The following is a 15956-nucleotide window of genomic DNA, read 5'->3' as shown; positions in this document are numbered from 1 at the left end:
ATGGTAAACCCCCTCTGAATATCACTTAGAATGAAAACCCTATTCATAGGGTCGCCATAAGTCAGAATCGACTTGAAGGCAGTCCATTTCCATTTTACTGTTGCTAATCTCTTATTTTATGGTACTAAAATCTAGAAAATTACATTAGATTTGGCAGCTGCCTGCAATGTGCAAAACTAGGGCTTGCAGTTTTATGTCTAAAGTGTCAGGATTCTATTCTGCTCTAAAATCCACGTGAATTAATTCGTTGTACAACTTTGAAATTTGGCACAACTTGCCTCAGTATTAGGATGACAAATGGATTGTATGGGTAGCATTCATTAAAGATGTGTTCTACGTTCTTTGTAATGTTTCAGTCGAACTGCTGACAGCTTAAGATGCAGATTCTAGCAGCTGCCTTAAGAGTGCACCTGAAAAACTAGCCAAGATAATGTCAGGCAGTCTTTGGAGAGAGGAGACACAAAATCATAAGCTTTTTTTTTTTTTTACAGGCAAGCACTGAAGTAATAAGTCTTTTCCTTGCGGGCAAACAGATAGTAGCAAGCAATGATATGTTTGACTTATTGGCACCAACCAAATCTCCTAAGGCTGGAAACTTCAAAATCTGATGAAGTAAGACTGGAAAAGAACAAAGCTTAAGGCTGCAATCCTAAACACACTTACAAGGGAGCAAGCCTCACTGAACACAGCGGAACTTGTTTCTAGTAAACATCCATAAGATTGTACTGTTATTAGGGTTTTTTAACCCACCTCCTCGAGATTAATAGGTATGTTCTATTAGAGAACTCATTACCTGTAAGTGTTCTACAGAGTTTCTAGTTTGCTTTCTAGCAAAGAGGTCTCCCATACTTCAGCTACAGAAAAATAGCCTGTAAAGAACAGGGAAATTTATTAAAGACAACTTTGATCATTTAAATAGAATACTTGCAAAAATCAGCCTGAGATGTTTGTAAATAGAAACTGCAATGATGTGGGAGGAAAGAGCTTGAGGAACAGGAAAGCCTGAATATGAATGGATTTTTATTTTATTTTTGCCGATATTAGCCTTACCAACTCAGCATAATGAAAGTGGCTTGTACAGTTTTGTGGAAGAATTGGGGTTATTTTTTTTGTTCCTGCTTTCAGTACCTGCAAGAATATGCCCCCCCCAAAGAGCAAATAAATTCCACCATGTGGTATAAGCCATAAGCTATGGTGGTAGTTTCTCACATAGTGGAATGTGACCATTCTGACTACGTTCATGTGACAGTCTCCTTGACTTATGAGATTGACCCAGTGTATCAGGTAATACAGCAACATTGGCCTGGTGATCTTTATACCCATTTACTTGCTGGCAGTGCAGGTCATACCATCAGTTTGTCAGCAAATATTAATAATATCTCAGGCAACTTGGTCAAAATCTGCTTACCAGATCTAGGGTGGTACTTACTTCTGACCAGTGACATAGCTTGCAACTTCCATATTCAAAGCCTTTATTTTAGAGTGAATGCTTTTCTGTAGATGTACAGTGATGTTTCTTTACATCTTTCAGATTTAAATTATAAAAGTGGCTCAGCATATTTTTATTACTTGCTGTATGCTCTGCCATGTTACTGTCTGTATATCAAACAGCAACAGCTCTTGTGAAGAAATTAATACTCACTTATTAAGATTTATGATTATTCCTATTTTTCTGAACTGCCACTTCAAAACTGTCACAGAGAGACTTCTGAAAAGCACTCTTCTTAGCCAAGATATGTGCTATGTGCTACATGTGAAATGTGCTACATGAATAGATTTTTTCAAATATGTAAGAGCTTAGTACTTTAATATGAGGGGTTCTCACTTGGGCAGTCATGGGAATCATCATACACATGGGAATCAAACCAGTCAGACAAAGTTATTTGATTCATTGTTCTTTCTGATGAGTGTGCTAATGTTAATGTAAAATTATCCTAGCCCTAGTAATTAAATACTATATCTCAGTATCTTATTGAATAAAAGTAAAATATTACTCTTCTAATTAAAAATCTAGCAAGAATTTTAAAGCTATAAAAGCTTTTCCTATACAAGGGAATCTATAGATTGTCTTCCTGTTTCTAATACATAGGATCCATTCAGCTGTGCCCCATGGCTTCCACAGACATCTTGACTGGAATATATGACTGGGTTGTGTGGGGGATAGAATGATACTGAATATGTTATCTTTCCTCTGAGCTTTTTTACATTGCTGCTTGTACCAAATTTCATTTTGTCATTTTGCATTCATGTTTTACCCAGGTATCATCTTTGGAGATTATTTTACCATTCATATTTTAAGGCTGTGATCATATAACTTGGCTATTTCTTTATTTAAAAATGTATATCCTGCTTTTCTTAAAATAACCTCAAAGCAATTTAAGAAAAATAATGAAATACATAAAATAGAATAAGTGTTCCAACAATCATAGGATGACACAGATCTCCCTCTCCCAGTGGGGGGGGGGAGTTGGGGTCAGATCAGGGAATGCTTCAGATCTTCGGGATCCAAAACCCCTCTTGTTCCCCTGGCATGCCCCCAGCATAGGACTGGAGTACTGGAGCCCTATAGCTGACATACTTCCTATTGGGAAGGAAATCTTAATCTTAAAGGGAATGCAGGTCCTCCTCCTTCCTTTCAATTTGGCAATTCATATGCTGCAATCTCTCCCTCTCCTAACCTGGTAGGATTGCTCTGTAAATTATATGCTATGAAAGATTTGATATTATAACTGAAATCCTCACTATTATAGTGGGTGCTATCTGATATACAAGGCAATATGATTCTGATCATACTGTTTTATGCTTTCTTCCCATAGTTGACTGTCTCTTCTTGTCATGTTTTTGATGAGTTCAGCTATGTATTGATGGATCAGTTGAGAGTTATCATAACTGCTGGAGTTGTCATGCAGTTCAACTACATTAGGAATAATAACATTATTTTCATACCTTTAAATTTAAAACAGCTAATGAAAATTCCATTTACCTGTATTGAGTAGATAAATATTATCATCTGCAGTCCAGATACCATTGGTTATGGTACTGCATTGATTGTACAGCAGTTAATGCAGTGTTAAAGTGGAAACTGACTCACATAGTGTCACTATCTTATCTTCACCAATTGAAATGTAGATTTTAATATTTAATATTATTCATTTATTTATTAAATTTAAATCCCACTTTTCCTCCCAGAAGGAGCCCAGGATGGCAAATATTGTAAACATATTGTGTGCATAATAATCATTTCCTTCTAGTTTTGAATGATAAAATAAGTCAAGAATGTCCATGAACAGGCCAACTTTCTTGTCTATTTTATTGCAGCTTCAATAAAATATTTATAGTGCAATCCTGTGCATGTTCACTCACAAGCAAGTCCCAATGTGGCTCACTTAGACAGGGAAGCATGCACAGGACTGCAATTCAGTGATAAGCAACTTCACTCACCCAATCCAAAATTCATTTTTTTTCATTAATTTTTATTCAAATTTTTAAAGACAAAAAACAAAACAAAACAAAAATTATTAAACAATAAAATAAAATGTTGACTTCCGATTTATCGCAGATCAGTTATAAGTCTACAATATATAACAATCCTGTCTCCTAAATTATATTATAAAATCACTTTCCTCCAGTAGTTATCTTAATTAATCATCAAATCTCATAAACATTACTTTATTCTTCCCACAAAAAGTCAAAGAGAGGTTTCAGTTCCTTGAGAGATATATCTTTCAATTTTTCTCCAAATAAACATGTCGATTAATCCATCTCATTCAAATCTGTTAGGTCCAATAATTTCAATAGCCATTTTTCCATTATCAATGTTAATTCCATCTTCCATCTTCAATAATCCTGTTAAGTCCAATAATTTCAATAACCATTCTTCCATTATCAGTAATCCTATTAAGTCCAATAATTTCAGTAGCCATTCTTCCATTATCAGTATCCCATAATAATCTTGTTATCATAGCCATAGTCCAAATAAACATATAGATTAATCCATCTCGTCAAACCAGTTTGATCCAATGATTTCAGTAGCCATTCTTCCAATATCAATATTGATTCCATCTTCCGTCTTCAATAGTCCTGTTCAGTCCAGTATTTTCAGTATCCATTCTTCCATTATCAGTATCCCATATTAATCTTGCTGTCATAGCCATAGTCATATAATAAGAGTCTGATGGGAATTTCCTTTATCACAAATCTTTTCTTGCCATCAATTCTAAATATGTTGCTGAGATATTGTTGTAAAGTCATATCTCTGTTCTTCTTTTTTACAAAATGCACTGGCTCATCTCTTAAGAGTTTTTCCATTGTCACATATCTGTAGTCAATTCCATAGATTTTTTCTATATCAAGCTCCATCACATCATTCCAGTCCAAAAAATTATCCAAAACATTGATAACTTTATCTCTATTATCTTCATTAATTTCTTCAGAGACAACGTTAAGTTCCAAACAGTAAGCTTTATTTCTAGTATCCATAAACTCCAGATCTTTTTCCAATTCTACATTTGTTCCAATCTCCAGAGCTTGTATCTTCCCTTTAATTTTTCTTTTCTCATCTCTAATCTCAACAATCTCCTCTCTCACAGAATCCACTATTTCTTTAAACTCCTGCGTCATTTTACTAAATTCATTTTTCATCTCCTGTCTACCCTGTCTCAGGGTTTGTTTCGTTATCTCAATCTCATCCATTATTTTCTGAAACATAATTTCTTCCATGGTCTCAGCCACTTTCCTGATTGCCATTCTTAAAACCACAAAAACAAAAATTATTTCAGTCACAATTGGGTTAATATTCCATGCTCGATGAAGTCACAATGTAGACAGTACAGCCTGCCTTATCTCTTACGTTCAGGAATACAAAACAAATTTAGTTCCCAGCTTCAAAAAAGTTAATGGCATCGTGAATAAGTAGATTCGTCAAAATGAAATAGACCAAAAAGAAAATAATCCCAAACATATAATGCTCCAAAGTTCATAAATCAAATTTATTTATTTTTTTCCCCTTCTCGAAATAGAAATCCCTCTTCCGTTTATATCTTTAGAATACACTTCCAGGCCAGCTTTTTGCAATAAAAACTAAGATAGGCTTTTTCAATTTCTTTCCTCCTTAGTTTCGTGAATAAAGGAGAAAGTTTTTAACTCACCCAGAAGATCTTTATAGCTGATTCATTGACAAATCTCTTTTTGCAGCAACGATTTAAACCAAATGAAAAAAAATATATAGAAAGAAGGATGCTTGCTTGTTTAAGTCCGTTCTTCTTTAAAGAAAAGATAAACGTGTTGCTTTTTCAGTTAGAGCTTGATGGACGTCCTCCGGCATTGCTGGCTGAACCTTCTCTCATAAATTAATGAGATCCAGTCCTCCCAAACAAAAACAGGCTTTTATGGTTAATCTCTACGTTTCTCCCTGCCCGGGAGAGAATCTTCACCAGTCAAAAAGAACGTTCTGACTGATTTAAGCTGAAAAAGCTTCTTCTGAGACGAGAGCTCGTCTCAAAAAGCAGGCACAAGCGAAGTCACCCTTCCCGGAAGTCCCCACCCAATCAAAAATTCAGAATCATGCCACTTTATAAACTGTTTTGCAACTCTTTTATACTTGTTTTATGGTTATTGGATTTTAAATGGCTTTATTTCTTGTTTTGAGCTGCCTTGGTTCGTTGGAAATATATACACACATTGGAGAAAATACATGCACCCCATATAATAATTTATTGTCAAAACCAGTTGGCCATTGCAGAACATTGTTTTAAAAAAGAAGTATTAGTTTCCTGCCAAATAACAGCAGTGACACTTAAGTAAGCCCTGCCTAACTGCTTTTTAAAAAAGGATCTGAGCAGGAGAGATTTACAACACAATCCTTTTCTATGTTCACTCAAAAATCCCATTGATTTTCAGCACAATCCTAACCATATCTACTCAAAAGTAAGTCCTAGTGAATTCAATGGGGTTAACGCCTAGGTATGTGGAATTAGCATTGCAGCTTTACTCCCAGAAAAGCTTTATATTGGGAAGTTGTTCAAAACAGGTTATGAATAAGACAAATAAACTGCCCTCTTCAACAATTCAGTAAAATTTAAACGTGTTTGACTCCTTTATTAGAAAAGTATAACACTGAAGCATTTACACTTTTTAAAATTTCTGTTCAAAAATTATTTGAAAGATAAAATGTATAATATGCCATCTTTGCAAGTAATTAAAATAACCTGCATGTACACTTTTATTATAATTATAACTAAAATTGTTTACTGTGTATGCCTACCAAGATCCTGCTGTGATCTTCTGTTGTAGTGCATGTTTACTCAGAAGCAAGTCCTAATCCTGTATAAAGAAAAGCATTCTTTCTGCTGCGAAAGCTATATATTTACTTAATTCCTGATGCGAGACAAGCAGGAAAAGGAAACAGTTCTCAGAACTTGACACTGGGTTAGGTTTTGCCTGGGGGTCAGCTAATCTTGTCAATCACAACCCGGACTTCACTTATTAGCTAAAAACCTGAAAGGGCTGGGATTAGAGCAGCCTGTGCTAACAGAAGTGCAGGTGGGGCAGTGGCTGACATCTTGGTTTATATCTTTTGAACCAGACCACCTAGAAATTTATTTAAAGTGAAAGCTGAGTCTGGAGGTTAAGGTGACTCATCCGAAGACCTGGAGAGGACCCCCAAAAACCGGAATCTCAGGGTGAAAACTGGAGACCTGGCCACCCTAGTGATGATTGGTGTGTCTGGAGTTTGCTGTCACAAAAGGTTGCAAGTCAATACTCCTCTATCAATTAGTTTCTGGAATTTGGTGCTCACTCTTTGCTTAAGTGAAGTACACAACCTTATGTAATGTGGCCTCTTTTTCATATGTAATATTTAATTGTTATTTTGATATATTTTCATACAGTGTTTTCATATTTTATAACAGGCAAAAGTATGGTTGGATGGATGGCAACAGTGTGTGCAGAGAGTAAGGAAAGGGGAATGAGTTCCATTCCTTAACTGTGGAAAAGTCTCATAGGTTAGGGATAAATTGTTGTCTCTAAAGGAGGATACAACTCTGTAAAGGCTGACAAATGTCCACATATAAATGTAAACAGCCTTTTTATATTGTCAACTTTTGAAATATATGGGTACTAGCCTGCAAAACTGAGGTAGGACAGTATTATTAGCAGCCACATAGGTGAGCATCAAACATTATCCCCCCCTTGCATTAAATTAATTGACATTAATTTAATCAACTTGCTTGAAGAGTATGTTTGTTTGAACAGATTTCATGGAGATTAAAATTACAGAATCGTTAGTGAAAAAGGTATGGAAAGCTTAAATTGGGTCTTCAGCTTTGATAATTTTTTTGTTCTATTATGTCATCTTTCTCTCTTACGTAGGATAACAGGGAAGCCAACAATCTCATGCCAAACAATGGAGACCATGGCCTGGTTCCTGGAAATGACAAATTCAAGCCTGTGTTACCCTGGCCTCATGTTGAAGGTGTTGAAGTAGACTTGGAATCAATTCGGCGAAGGAATAAGGCCAAAAATGAAGGGAATCCTCTTGTTGGTGGCAATAATGATCAGCAAAACATAATGCAGCGACAATATCTCACATTTAAGCCACAGACGCTTATCTACCATGATCCTGTATTGCGATCTGGAATTCTTGGTAACTTTGAACCCAAAGAACCTGAGCCTCATGGAGTTGCAGGTGGCCCTGGTGAGGAAGCCAAGCCATATATTTTAGGACCAGAATATAAAGAATCTGTTCAAGCCAGCGTTAAAGAATTTGGGTTTAACATGGTAGCAAGTGATATGATCTCACTAGATCGAAGCATTAATGACTTGCGTCAAGAAGAGTAAGTACATGTTCTACCTCTTCCCCCTCTTCCCCCCCCTTTTTTTGGGGGGGAGTATTCATTATGGGATCTGTAACCTTCATTTTTATGTGTAATCTAACTTCAGTAACTCATTATGATTAGACTAATAAATTTTCATTCTATGTGTGTTGTAACTTAAGTTTTCATCTGGTCCATCACTTTTAATGTACTACTTTTGCAGTGATTCATTCCTGTGTCTGGTAACAAATGCAACTTTAATCTGATCGTTTGCTTCATGCTCTTGCTTTGTCGTCCAGATTTTGTTGCAGTAAATATTTTCTTTTTTACTTACCAATTCAGATAGGTATCCATTTTTTTTCTCTCTCAGATGCCTTTCTTTCTACTTCATTAATATCTCTTGTATTTCTCAATATGCACATAGATGTTCAGGAAAAATGCCTGCATCCCCAGAAGTATGTCTCTGACAATGTGTTCAAAATTTATATATGTAGTATTGTATTCATACCACTCTTACAGCTTTACATAAGAATAAACAAGGGTATAATCATCCACAATTCAGTACTATTTTTTTAAAAAAAGCTTTATTTTTTAGAAGAGATGGAAGCATATGCTTAACACTCCTTCTGAAATCAGTGAAATTTAAAATGATTTATGACTTGGTTGTTCCCCAATGTTGCAGACTTAATTCCCATAAGTATTCTAGCTCAAATTCAAATAACAAGTAATAAATTGTAGTTGCTTAAGCTTTGATCACATTTGATGTGAAATTATTTTCTATGGTGGTAGATAAGAGTTAGTCCGGCATGAAAAAGGCTTATGCAACTTTCCTTCCCCTTTGTTCTGCTTATTCTTTGAGATATGGCCCTTGCTGCTCTCATAAGGCATGATGCCAACCTCTGACAACCATCATCTGGACCATTGCATTGACTGTTGCCGCTTTCCACTGTGTGATCCATGAACAGAACTAACCAGCTTGAACTTCTGCTTGTTTTTGTTCTTTGAATTTGGTGTCTGTTACAGGATGTGTTCTTTCTGAGTGAATTGAAGGGAGAACAGTACAATCATTTCTTTTAACAGTTACAAAAAAATATTTTTCTTCATGTTTCTGTTGTAACTACTAAAATATTATTGTGTTGTGCAAAGATCTTGTATGTGTTCTGTGTGTGTGTTTGATATAACTCATCAGGTTTCCTCCCTTTCTTTCGTCACCAGTAACTTAAGAACTTTAGAATTTGATTTCTGTGCTTTTGTGCCCTCATACTGCATGAAACCAGAGACTTGGGGGATGGTTGACAAGAAGGAAGAAAAGCTATCATCAAGAGACATAGTTTCCATATAATTTTTACTGTGCATGATTGTCGGTGCTCTATATATCTTATTTCTGTCATTACTTTAGAACTTTTTGGGATTGATAAGCTTGAATGACAAGTCCATTTTCATGAACAGCTTGTTTCAACTACATAAAATATTTATATTGTTGGCATTAATGTAACTTGTTAAGTGTGAATATCGTATCAAGCTTTTCCCCCCCATAGATGGCAGTCTTTGGGTTTTTTTCATTTAGATGGATTGAATAAAGCAACCTTGGTAATCTATGCTCAGAAATCTTATAATACATTTGTAAGAATAGGGAAGAAATTAAGTATAATTTTATTATTGATGGGCATAATCCTTTCCTTGTGTGTATGAAAATTTGCAGTACAGGTGGTGAATATTTACATATCATTTGTTGCATATCAAAATAATAATAATAATAATATTTAATTTGTGTGTCGCCTATCTGGCAGATAGCCACTCTAGGCGACGTACATTAAAATGGGATAAAGTACAATAGTATCAAATGCAGTCACATTAATCTCAATAAATAAAATACTGGACAGTCATCAGTACATTTATAAAAACATTTACATATACAGCATATAATAGATGACAAAATCATGGAGATTAACCCATCCCAAAGGTCTAGCTGCAGCCAAATTCTAATGATAACAGTGCAGACCCTGAAGCACATCTGATAATTAAATAAGCAAACAAGGCCATGACAGTTGTTCTCAGCGTATTTGGTTAATTTCCCAAATGTGTGGGCTTTTTTCCGCTTAGAAATACGGAGCTGAAGTGTGAATGGCTCTGAAACTATGAGAAACAGCATCTAGGATATACTTCTGGCCTGCTGAGAAACACATTCCTTTAATTGGGGAAGGAGCTGGAAACCCATTTCTTGCAAAGTCCATTTTTAAGAACCTGCTATTAAGCAACTGAATTGTACTGAATCAGTCAGCCTATTGTTCCAACTAGCCTAGTATTACCTGCTCTAATTAAGAGCAGCCCTCCCGGTCTCAGGTAGATATCCTTGTAAGCTCTGCAACCCAAGATCTGTTTAAACTTGAAATGCCAGGATACACATAAAGTATATGTTATATAATTTAGCATTGGCACTTGACCATTATTTTAATATTACAATGGGCAACTGTACAGAGGAGCAGGGTCAGGCATGTGGCTTAATCTAGTTCAAGACTATAGGCAAACTTGTGGTATCTTCTCTTACCTTCCAGGCAGGTAAGGCATATTTTGGACAAAGATTAAATTGGAGGTTAGGCTAATAATTCCGTGATAAAATAGATGCCTGGGTTCATTCCCAGTATCTCTAGGTAAGACTGGAAAAGACTCCTGTCTGAAAACCAATGTCACCTTACAATAATTGATTTTGAGTTCGTGTTTCAAAATAAAATACCATACAGAACGAAATTGCAATGTACCATTTGTAATTCAGTAATATAAGAGTATTGGTTAGGGGCCTGATTACATTTGCAAGGCACTGTATGTGGTGATAGTGTGATGGAAGCTTTCTTTACCCTACTATCTCTTAAAATGTGACCTATATTACAAAATAAGAGAAATCATTGGGGTATCTGGTGTGCACATGTTCTCAACCTTCTAGAGTTGTAAAACAGCAACAATGCAGATGCTATATGGAGACAAGAATATCTGGTAATGCCTTTGCTCTGGCAGCTATAAAAGATAAGATATAAAGTGCTGCAAAAATGGCAGCTTTACAATATTGAGTAGAAATACAAAAAAACTATCACTAGGTGGCAGGATGCATCTAGCAAAACACTGTTTTAAAACAAATCCTACATATATAAAGGCTTCCATGTTTGCAGCCAGAAACACTTCCTCCTTCATTAATTTAAATAACTTATTCTTTATACTGTGCAAGATACAGTACATTGGAAGTGCTTTGAGAACCTTCAGTGCTGTAGTTATGAGACTTAAATTTACAGCACTGAACAATAATTTTCTTCTTTTCTGAAGCTTCACCTCAAAGTGCAACATAAAATGTGCATTTCACATTGGGCCAAACTTCGGAAAAGAAGCTTTTCAGAGTCTTTCAGTTCCAGGCAATAAATAGTAGTGAATAGCATCTGCCTCTTAAAATTCTGCTGTAGCATTGCTCACAAGTACAGGGAACTATAAATTTTGGCTGACCTTGGTAGCATATTGTTCCCAATAGCTGACAAGGTGCTCCATAAAGTACACTCCCTTTGTACCCATTGCCTAATGTAAAGGTTTTAGAAGGTGCATGCGAGAGAAAGGCAACCCTGGGAAACATAATTCAATATGCTTAATACTGACATTGTTCACGTTCATACATAATTGAGCTTCTAGCATCTCACTTGGCACTCTTATATTTAGAATAAGGTAGATGAAATGATAGTTAACAGTGGCACTGAGTTCTTACTTGTATTTTTTGTGGACAAGTTGCCTATGTAACATACAGTGCAGTATTTAGTTAATAACGTCATTAATATTTGCTTGTTGGTGTTGGTTAGCTAGCCACTGGATGTCACTATTGTTCTTTACAATGGAAAATGGAAATGGACTGCCTTCAAGTCGATCCCGACTTATAGCTGCCCTATGAATAGGGCTTTCATGGTAAGCGGTATTCAGAGGGGGTTTACTATTACCTCCCTCTGAGGCTAGTCCTCCCGAGCAGGCTAGGGCCTGCTCAGCTTGCCACAGCTGCACAAGCCAGCCCCTTCCTTGTCCGCAACTGCCAGCTGGGGGGCAACTGGGCTCCTTGGGACTATGCAGCTTGCCCACGGCTACACAGGTGGCGGGGCACGTAACCCCTGAGCCACTCACTGTGGGGCTGATCTTTAGCTGGCCCTTGACACCTAGGAGACACGAGTGGGGATTTGAACTCACAGACTCTGGACTCCCAGCCATGCTCTCCTCCCCACTGTGCTATATCTGTTGGTTTTATCTAGTAGTTATCTGTTTGCTTGGAAACCTATTTTGAACCAACAGTAGGTCATTGCAATTACCATTGAGGACTATTTTTGAAAAGGCAAATTTATTTATTTTCTTAAAAGAGAATTAAATTTGAATTATATAGCTCATAGAAGATAGGTGCTTTAAGCTTTTTAAAAGATGAACAAATACAGAACACTGGAAATTCTGTCCAGCATTTCCACTATAAGCTATCTTGAACTTTCCATTTGAGTGTAAAGTGCAAGTTAAGCAGCTGAAGGGAAGGTTGTTGACTTTTGTAAAACAAATAATAGATGATGATGATGTTCTTATATGCGTTCAAGTCGATTACGACTTATGGCGACCCTATGAAACAGCAACCTCCAGTAGCATCTGTCATAAACCATCCTGTTCAGATCTTGTAAGTTCAGGTCTGTGGCTTCCTTTATGGAATCAATCCATCTCTTGCTTGGTCTTCCTCTTTTTCTACTCCCTTCTGTTTTCCCCAGCATTATTGTCTTTTCTAGTGAATCATGTCTTCTCATGATGTGTCCAAAGTAAGATAACCTCAGTTTCATCATTTTGGCTTAGTTCTGGTTTAATTTGTTCTAACACCCAATTATTTGTCTTTTTCTCAGTCCATGGTATGCGCAAAGCTCTCCTCCAACACCACATTTCAAAGGAGTTGATTTTGCTCTTACCTGCTTTTTTCACTGTCCAACTTTCACATCCATATGTAGAGATCAGGAATGCCGTGTTCTGAATGATCCTGACTTTAGTATTCAGTGATACATCTTTGCGTTTGAGTACCTTTTCTAGTTCTCTCATGTTGCCCTCCCCAGTCCTAGCCTTCTTCTGATTTCTTGATTATTGTCTCCATTTTGGTTAATGACTGTGCCGAGGTATTGATAATCCTTGACAAGTTCAGTGTCCTCGTTGCCAGCTTTAAAGTTACATAACTCTTCTGTTGTCATTACAGTAGGGCCCCACTCATACGGCAGGTTACATTCCAGGCCCCTGCCAAAAAGCAAAAACCGCTGGAAAGTGGAGCCCTACTGTATTCCAGCCACCGCTCTACAGCTGACAGCAGTCAGCTGTAGCGCACAATGAGCTGTAGCGTGGGGAGTTCCAGCTGCTGCACTACAGCTGGCAGCGATCAGCTATAGCGCGAGAGCTCCCTGTGCTGCAGCTGATTGCTGTCAGCTGTAGTGTGGCAGCTGGAGCTCCCCGCACAACAGCTGATCGCCCTCCTGGTGCCACGGTATTAGTGGAACGCCGAAAAGCGGGACCCTACTGTACTTTAGTCTTCTTGAGGTTCAGCTGTAGTCCTGCTTTTGTGCTTTCCTCTTTAATTTTCATCAGCATTTGTTTCAGATCATTACTGGTTTCTGCTAGTAGTATGGTATCATCTACATATCTTAAATTATTGATATTTCTCCCTCCAATTTTCACACTTCCTTTATCTTGGTCCAATCCCGCTTTCCGTATGGTATGTTCTGCATATAGATTAAACAAATAGGGTGATAAAATACACCTGTCTCACACCCTTTCCAATTGGGAACCAGTCGCTTTCTCCATGTTCTGTACTTACAGTAGTCTCTTGTCCGGAGTATAGGTTGTGCGTCAGGACAATCAGATGCTGTGACACCCCCATTTCTTTTAAAGCATTCCATAGTTTTTTATGATCTACACAGTCAAAGGCTTTGCTGGAATCTATAAAGAACAGGGTGATTTCCTTCTGCAGTTCCTTGGTCTGTTCCATTGTCCAATGTATGCTTGCGATATGATATCTGGTAGCTCTTCCTTTTCTAAATCCAGCTGGGACATGTTGCAGTTCTTGCTCCATAAACAAAATACACAGATGCTAAACTTAGGTTTCCATAGCATACATAATGATACTGCAGTTGCAAGCCCCTTTTCAGACTTTGAAAGACTGGGAACTAAATGTTCATCCTATGTCATTGCACCCTGTTTCAATACCATTTTTGCCAATTCAGTAGCTTTGTTACTGAATATAGTAGTTTTTTTTAATGTGTTCAGTGAGAGAAATTCCTATCTCTTCGTTAGTGGGTTTGCTTGTTTCATTGTGATTTCTGGCTTGAAAGCTGGGGAAATGTGCTGGTACAGACACTAAATTCACAGGCAGTGATAGCTACCTGCCAATAAAAATCCAAAGCAGATCTGAGTCTATGCTAGTTGAGAATAATGGCAATTGTAGTCCAAAACCTCTAGAGGGCATGAGGCTCATAAAGGGTGAGCTAGATTAACTGGCTGTTACTGGCTGCCTGGAACATCTTCACTGGCTTTTGTGTGTGTGTGTTTGTGTGTATAATTCAAGGCATTAATTTTACTTTACTTTGTAAAGCCCATATAACTTGGAATTGGGGTATCTGAAGGGTTATCATCTCGCATGTAAACCTGTCCATTCATTAACATTTGCACTGGGCATCTTGCAGAACTGAGGTGGGTGATGAATAGAGACCTGAGCTTTTAGTAATGCACTTCAGTTGTGGAATACTCTCTCCAGTGATGACTCTGTTTGGCACTGGGTAAAGAAATTTTACTCTCCAAGGTGCTTTAGTGGACAATTTCATTTCTGTATCCTTTTTTATTGTTTCCTTGTTCTTTTTATTATTTTGTTGCTGTTTTTATCTGCTGCTTGCTATTTTGATTTCAGTGTATTAAATTACGTTACTCATTTTTCTTGAGCACCTTGGAAGCTTTGACTGAAAGAGCTAAAATTTGACACTAGAAATTATTGTGGAATGCACGGAACATGCATGTGGAATATGATTCTTATATGTTGATGTGTCTTCTTACTGTGTGTAGGCAGGGGCAATTTCAGTTGTTTGTTTCCTACAAACATTTCCCAACATAAAACCAATGTCACATTACAATAATTGATTTTGAGTTTGTGTTTCGAAATAAAATATCATAAAGAATGAAATTACAATATACCGTTTGTCACTCAGTAATATGAGTGCATTGATCCGTGGTCAAAATATTTTTGCAAGGCACTGTATCTCTTGTATCCCTGAGGGTTTAATGAGCAACCTCTAGTTTGTCTGTCTGTCTCTCTCTCTCTCTCCCCCCAATACCTGCTCACACACAAATACAAATTGAACATATGTGGTATCTGCTATGGGCTGAAAGTGATATGAATGGAGCCCAATTGCATAGACAGGCTTGGAAAGCAGTTAAGAGCAGAATGGGTACAACAATGCAATTACAGGTTATAGGGATGAGGGAGGAATTTGCTTTGCTTCTCATTTTAAGCCAAATCTATCAAATTCACACTTTCCAAAACAATATAAGGAACAAAACACAGCTTTATCCAAAATTCACACTTATCTGAGTTTTGCAATACAGTTCTCCAACCAACCAATGTTTACAAAAATTGATATATTAGGGGGAAATGTGCATAAAAGTGAAAATATTTATTTAATTTGCTAGTCACGTCATACCTACTGGTCTCTAGGCGGCTTACAACAGATTTAAGAACATATAGTATAAAATAAAATTGAAAACATACAATGTAAAAACTTAAAACCCAGATTAAAAAATAGTGAAAATAACATACAAAAAGTATTGTATTAGCAGAAATTGCTTGCAAAAATGTTGACATAAGTCAAAACTGCATGCAAAACTGTATTTAGTAGGAGAAATTCACACTAAAATGCTGAAGTGAGTTTTTTTTTAATTTTTGCAGAAACTTGGAGAACTGAATTTCAGATTAGAAAAATTAGAAACTGAGATAACCAAATCTGACAGATCTTTCTGTCCCTAATGGAGAGGAGGCATATGGTAATTTGCAAGAATGAACCCTGTACTTTAGGCTGATGACAAATTAGGTTTTCACCCTCTGTTGTGATTATAACAACCCCCAGTTAC

At 36.8% G+C, this 15956-nt stretch overlaps 1 protein-coding gene across 10 annotated transcripts in view; it reads left to right on the top strand.

The window, feature by feature from the left end:
• GALNT7 (polypeptide N-acetylgalactosaminyltransferase 7) overlaps positions 1 to 15956 on the top strand; it is a 74945-nt gene that overhangs the window by 27237 nt on the left and 31752 nt on the right. For 6 of the 10 annotated variants that reach the window (XM_061583955.1, XM_061583959.1, XM_061583954.1 and 3 more), the window contains exon 2: positions 7369 to 7832. In XM_061583955.1, the coding sequence (XP_061439939.1) occupies positions 7369 to 7832 (464 nt within the window). The other 4 variants (XM_061583957.1, XM_061583956.1, XM_061583958.1 and 1 more) reach the window with 4 other exon arrangements.

This window comes from Rhineura floridana, chromosome 9, assembly GCF_030035675.1.
Source record: "Rhineura floridana isolate rRhiFlo1 chromosome 9, rRhiFlo1.hap2, whole genome shotgun sequence".
In the NCBI taxonomy this organism is placed as follows: domain Eukaryota; kingdom Metazoa; phylum Chordata; class Lepidosauria; order Squamata; family Rhineuridae; genus Rhineura; species Rhineura floridana.
Note: the sequence above shows the minus strand (reverse complement) of the source record. Positions and strands in the feature narration are given on the sequence as shown.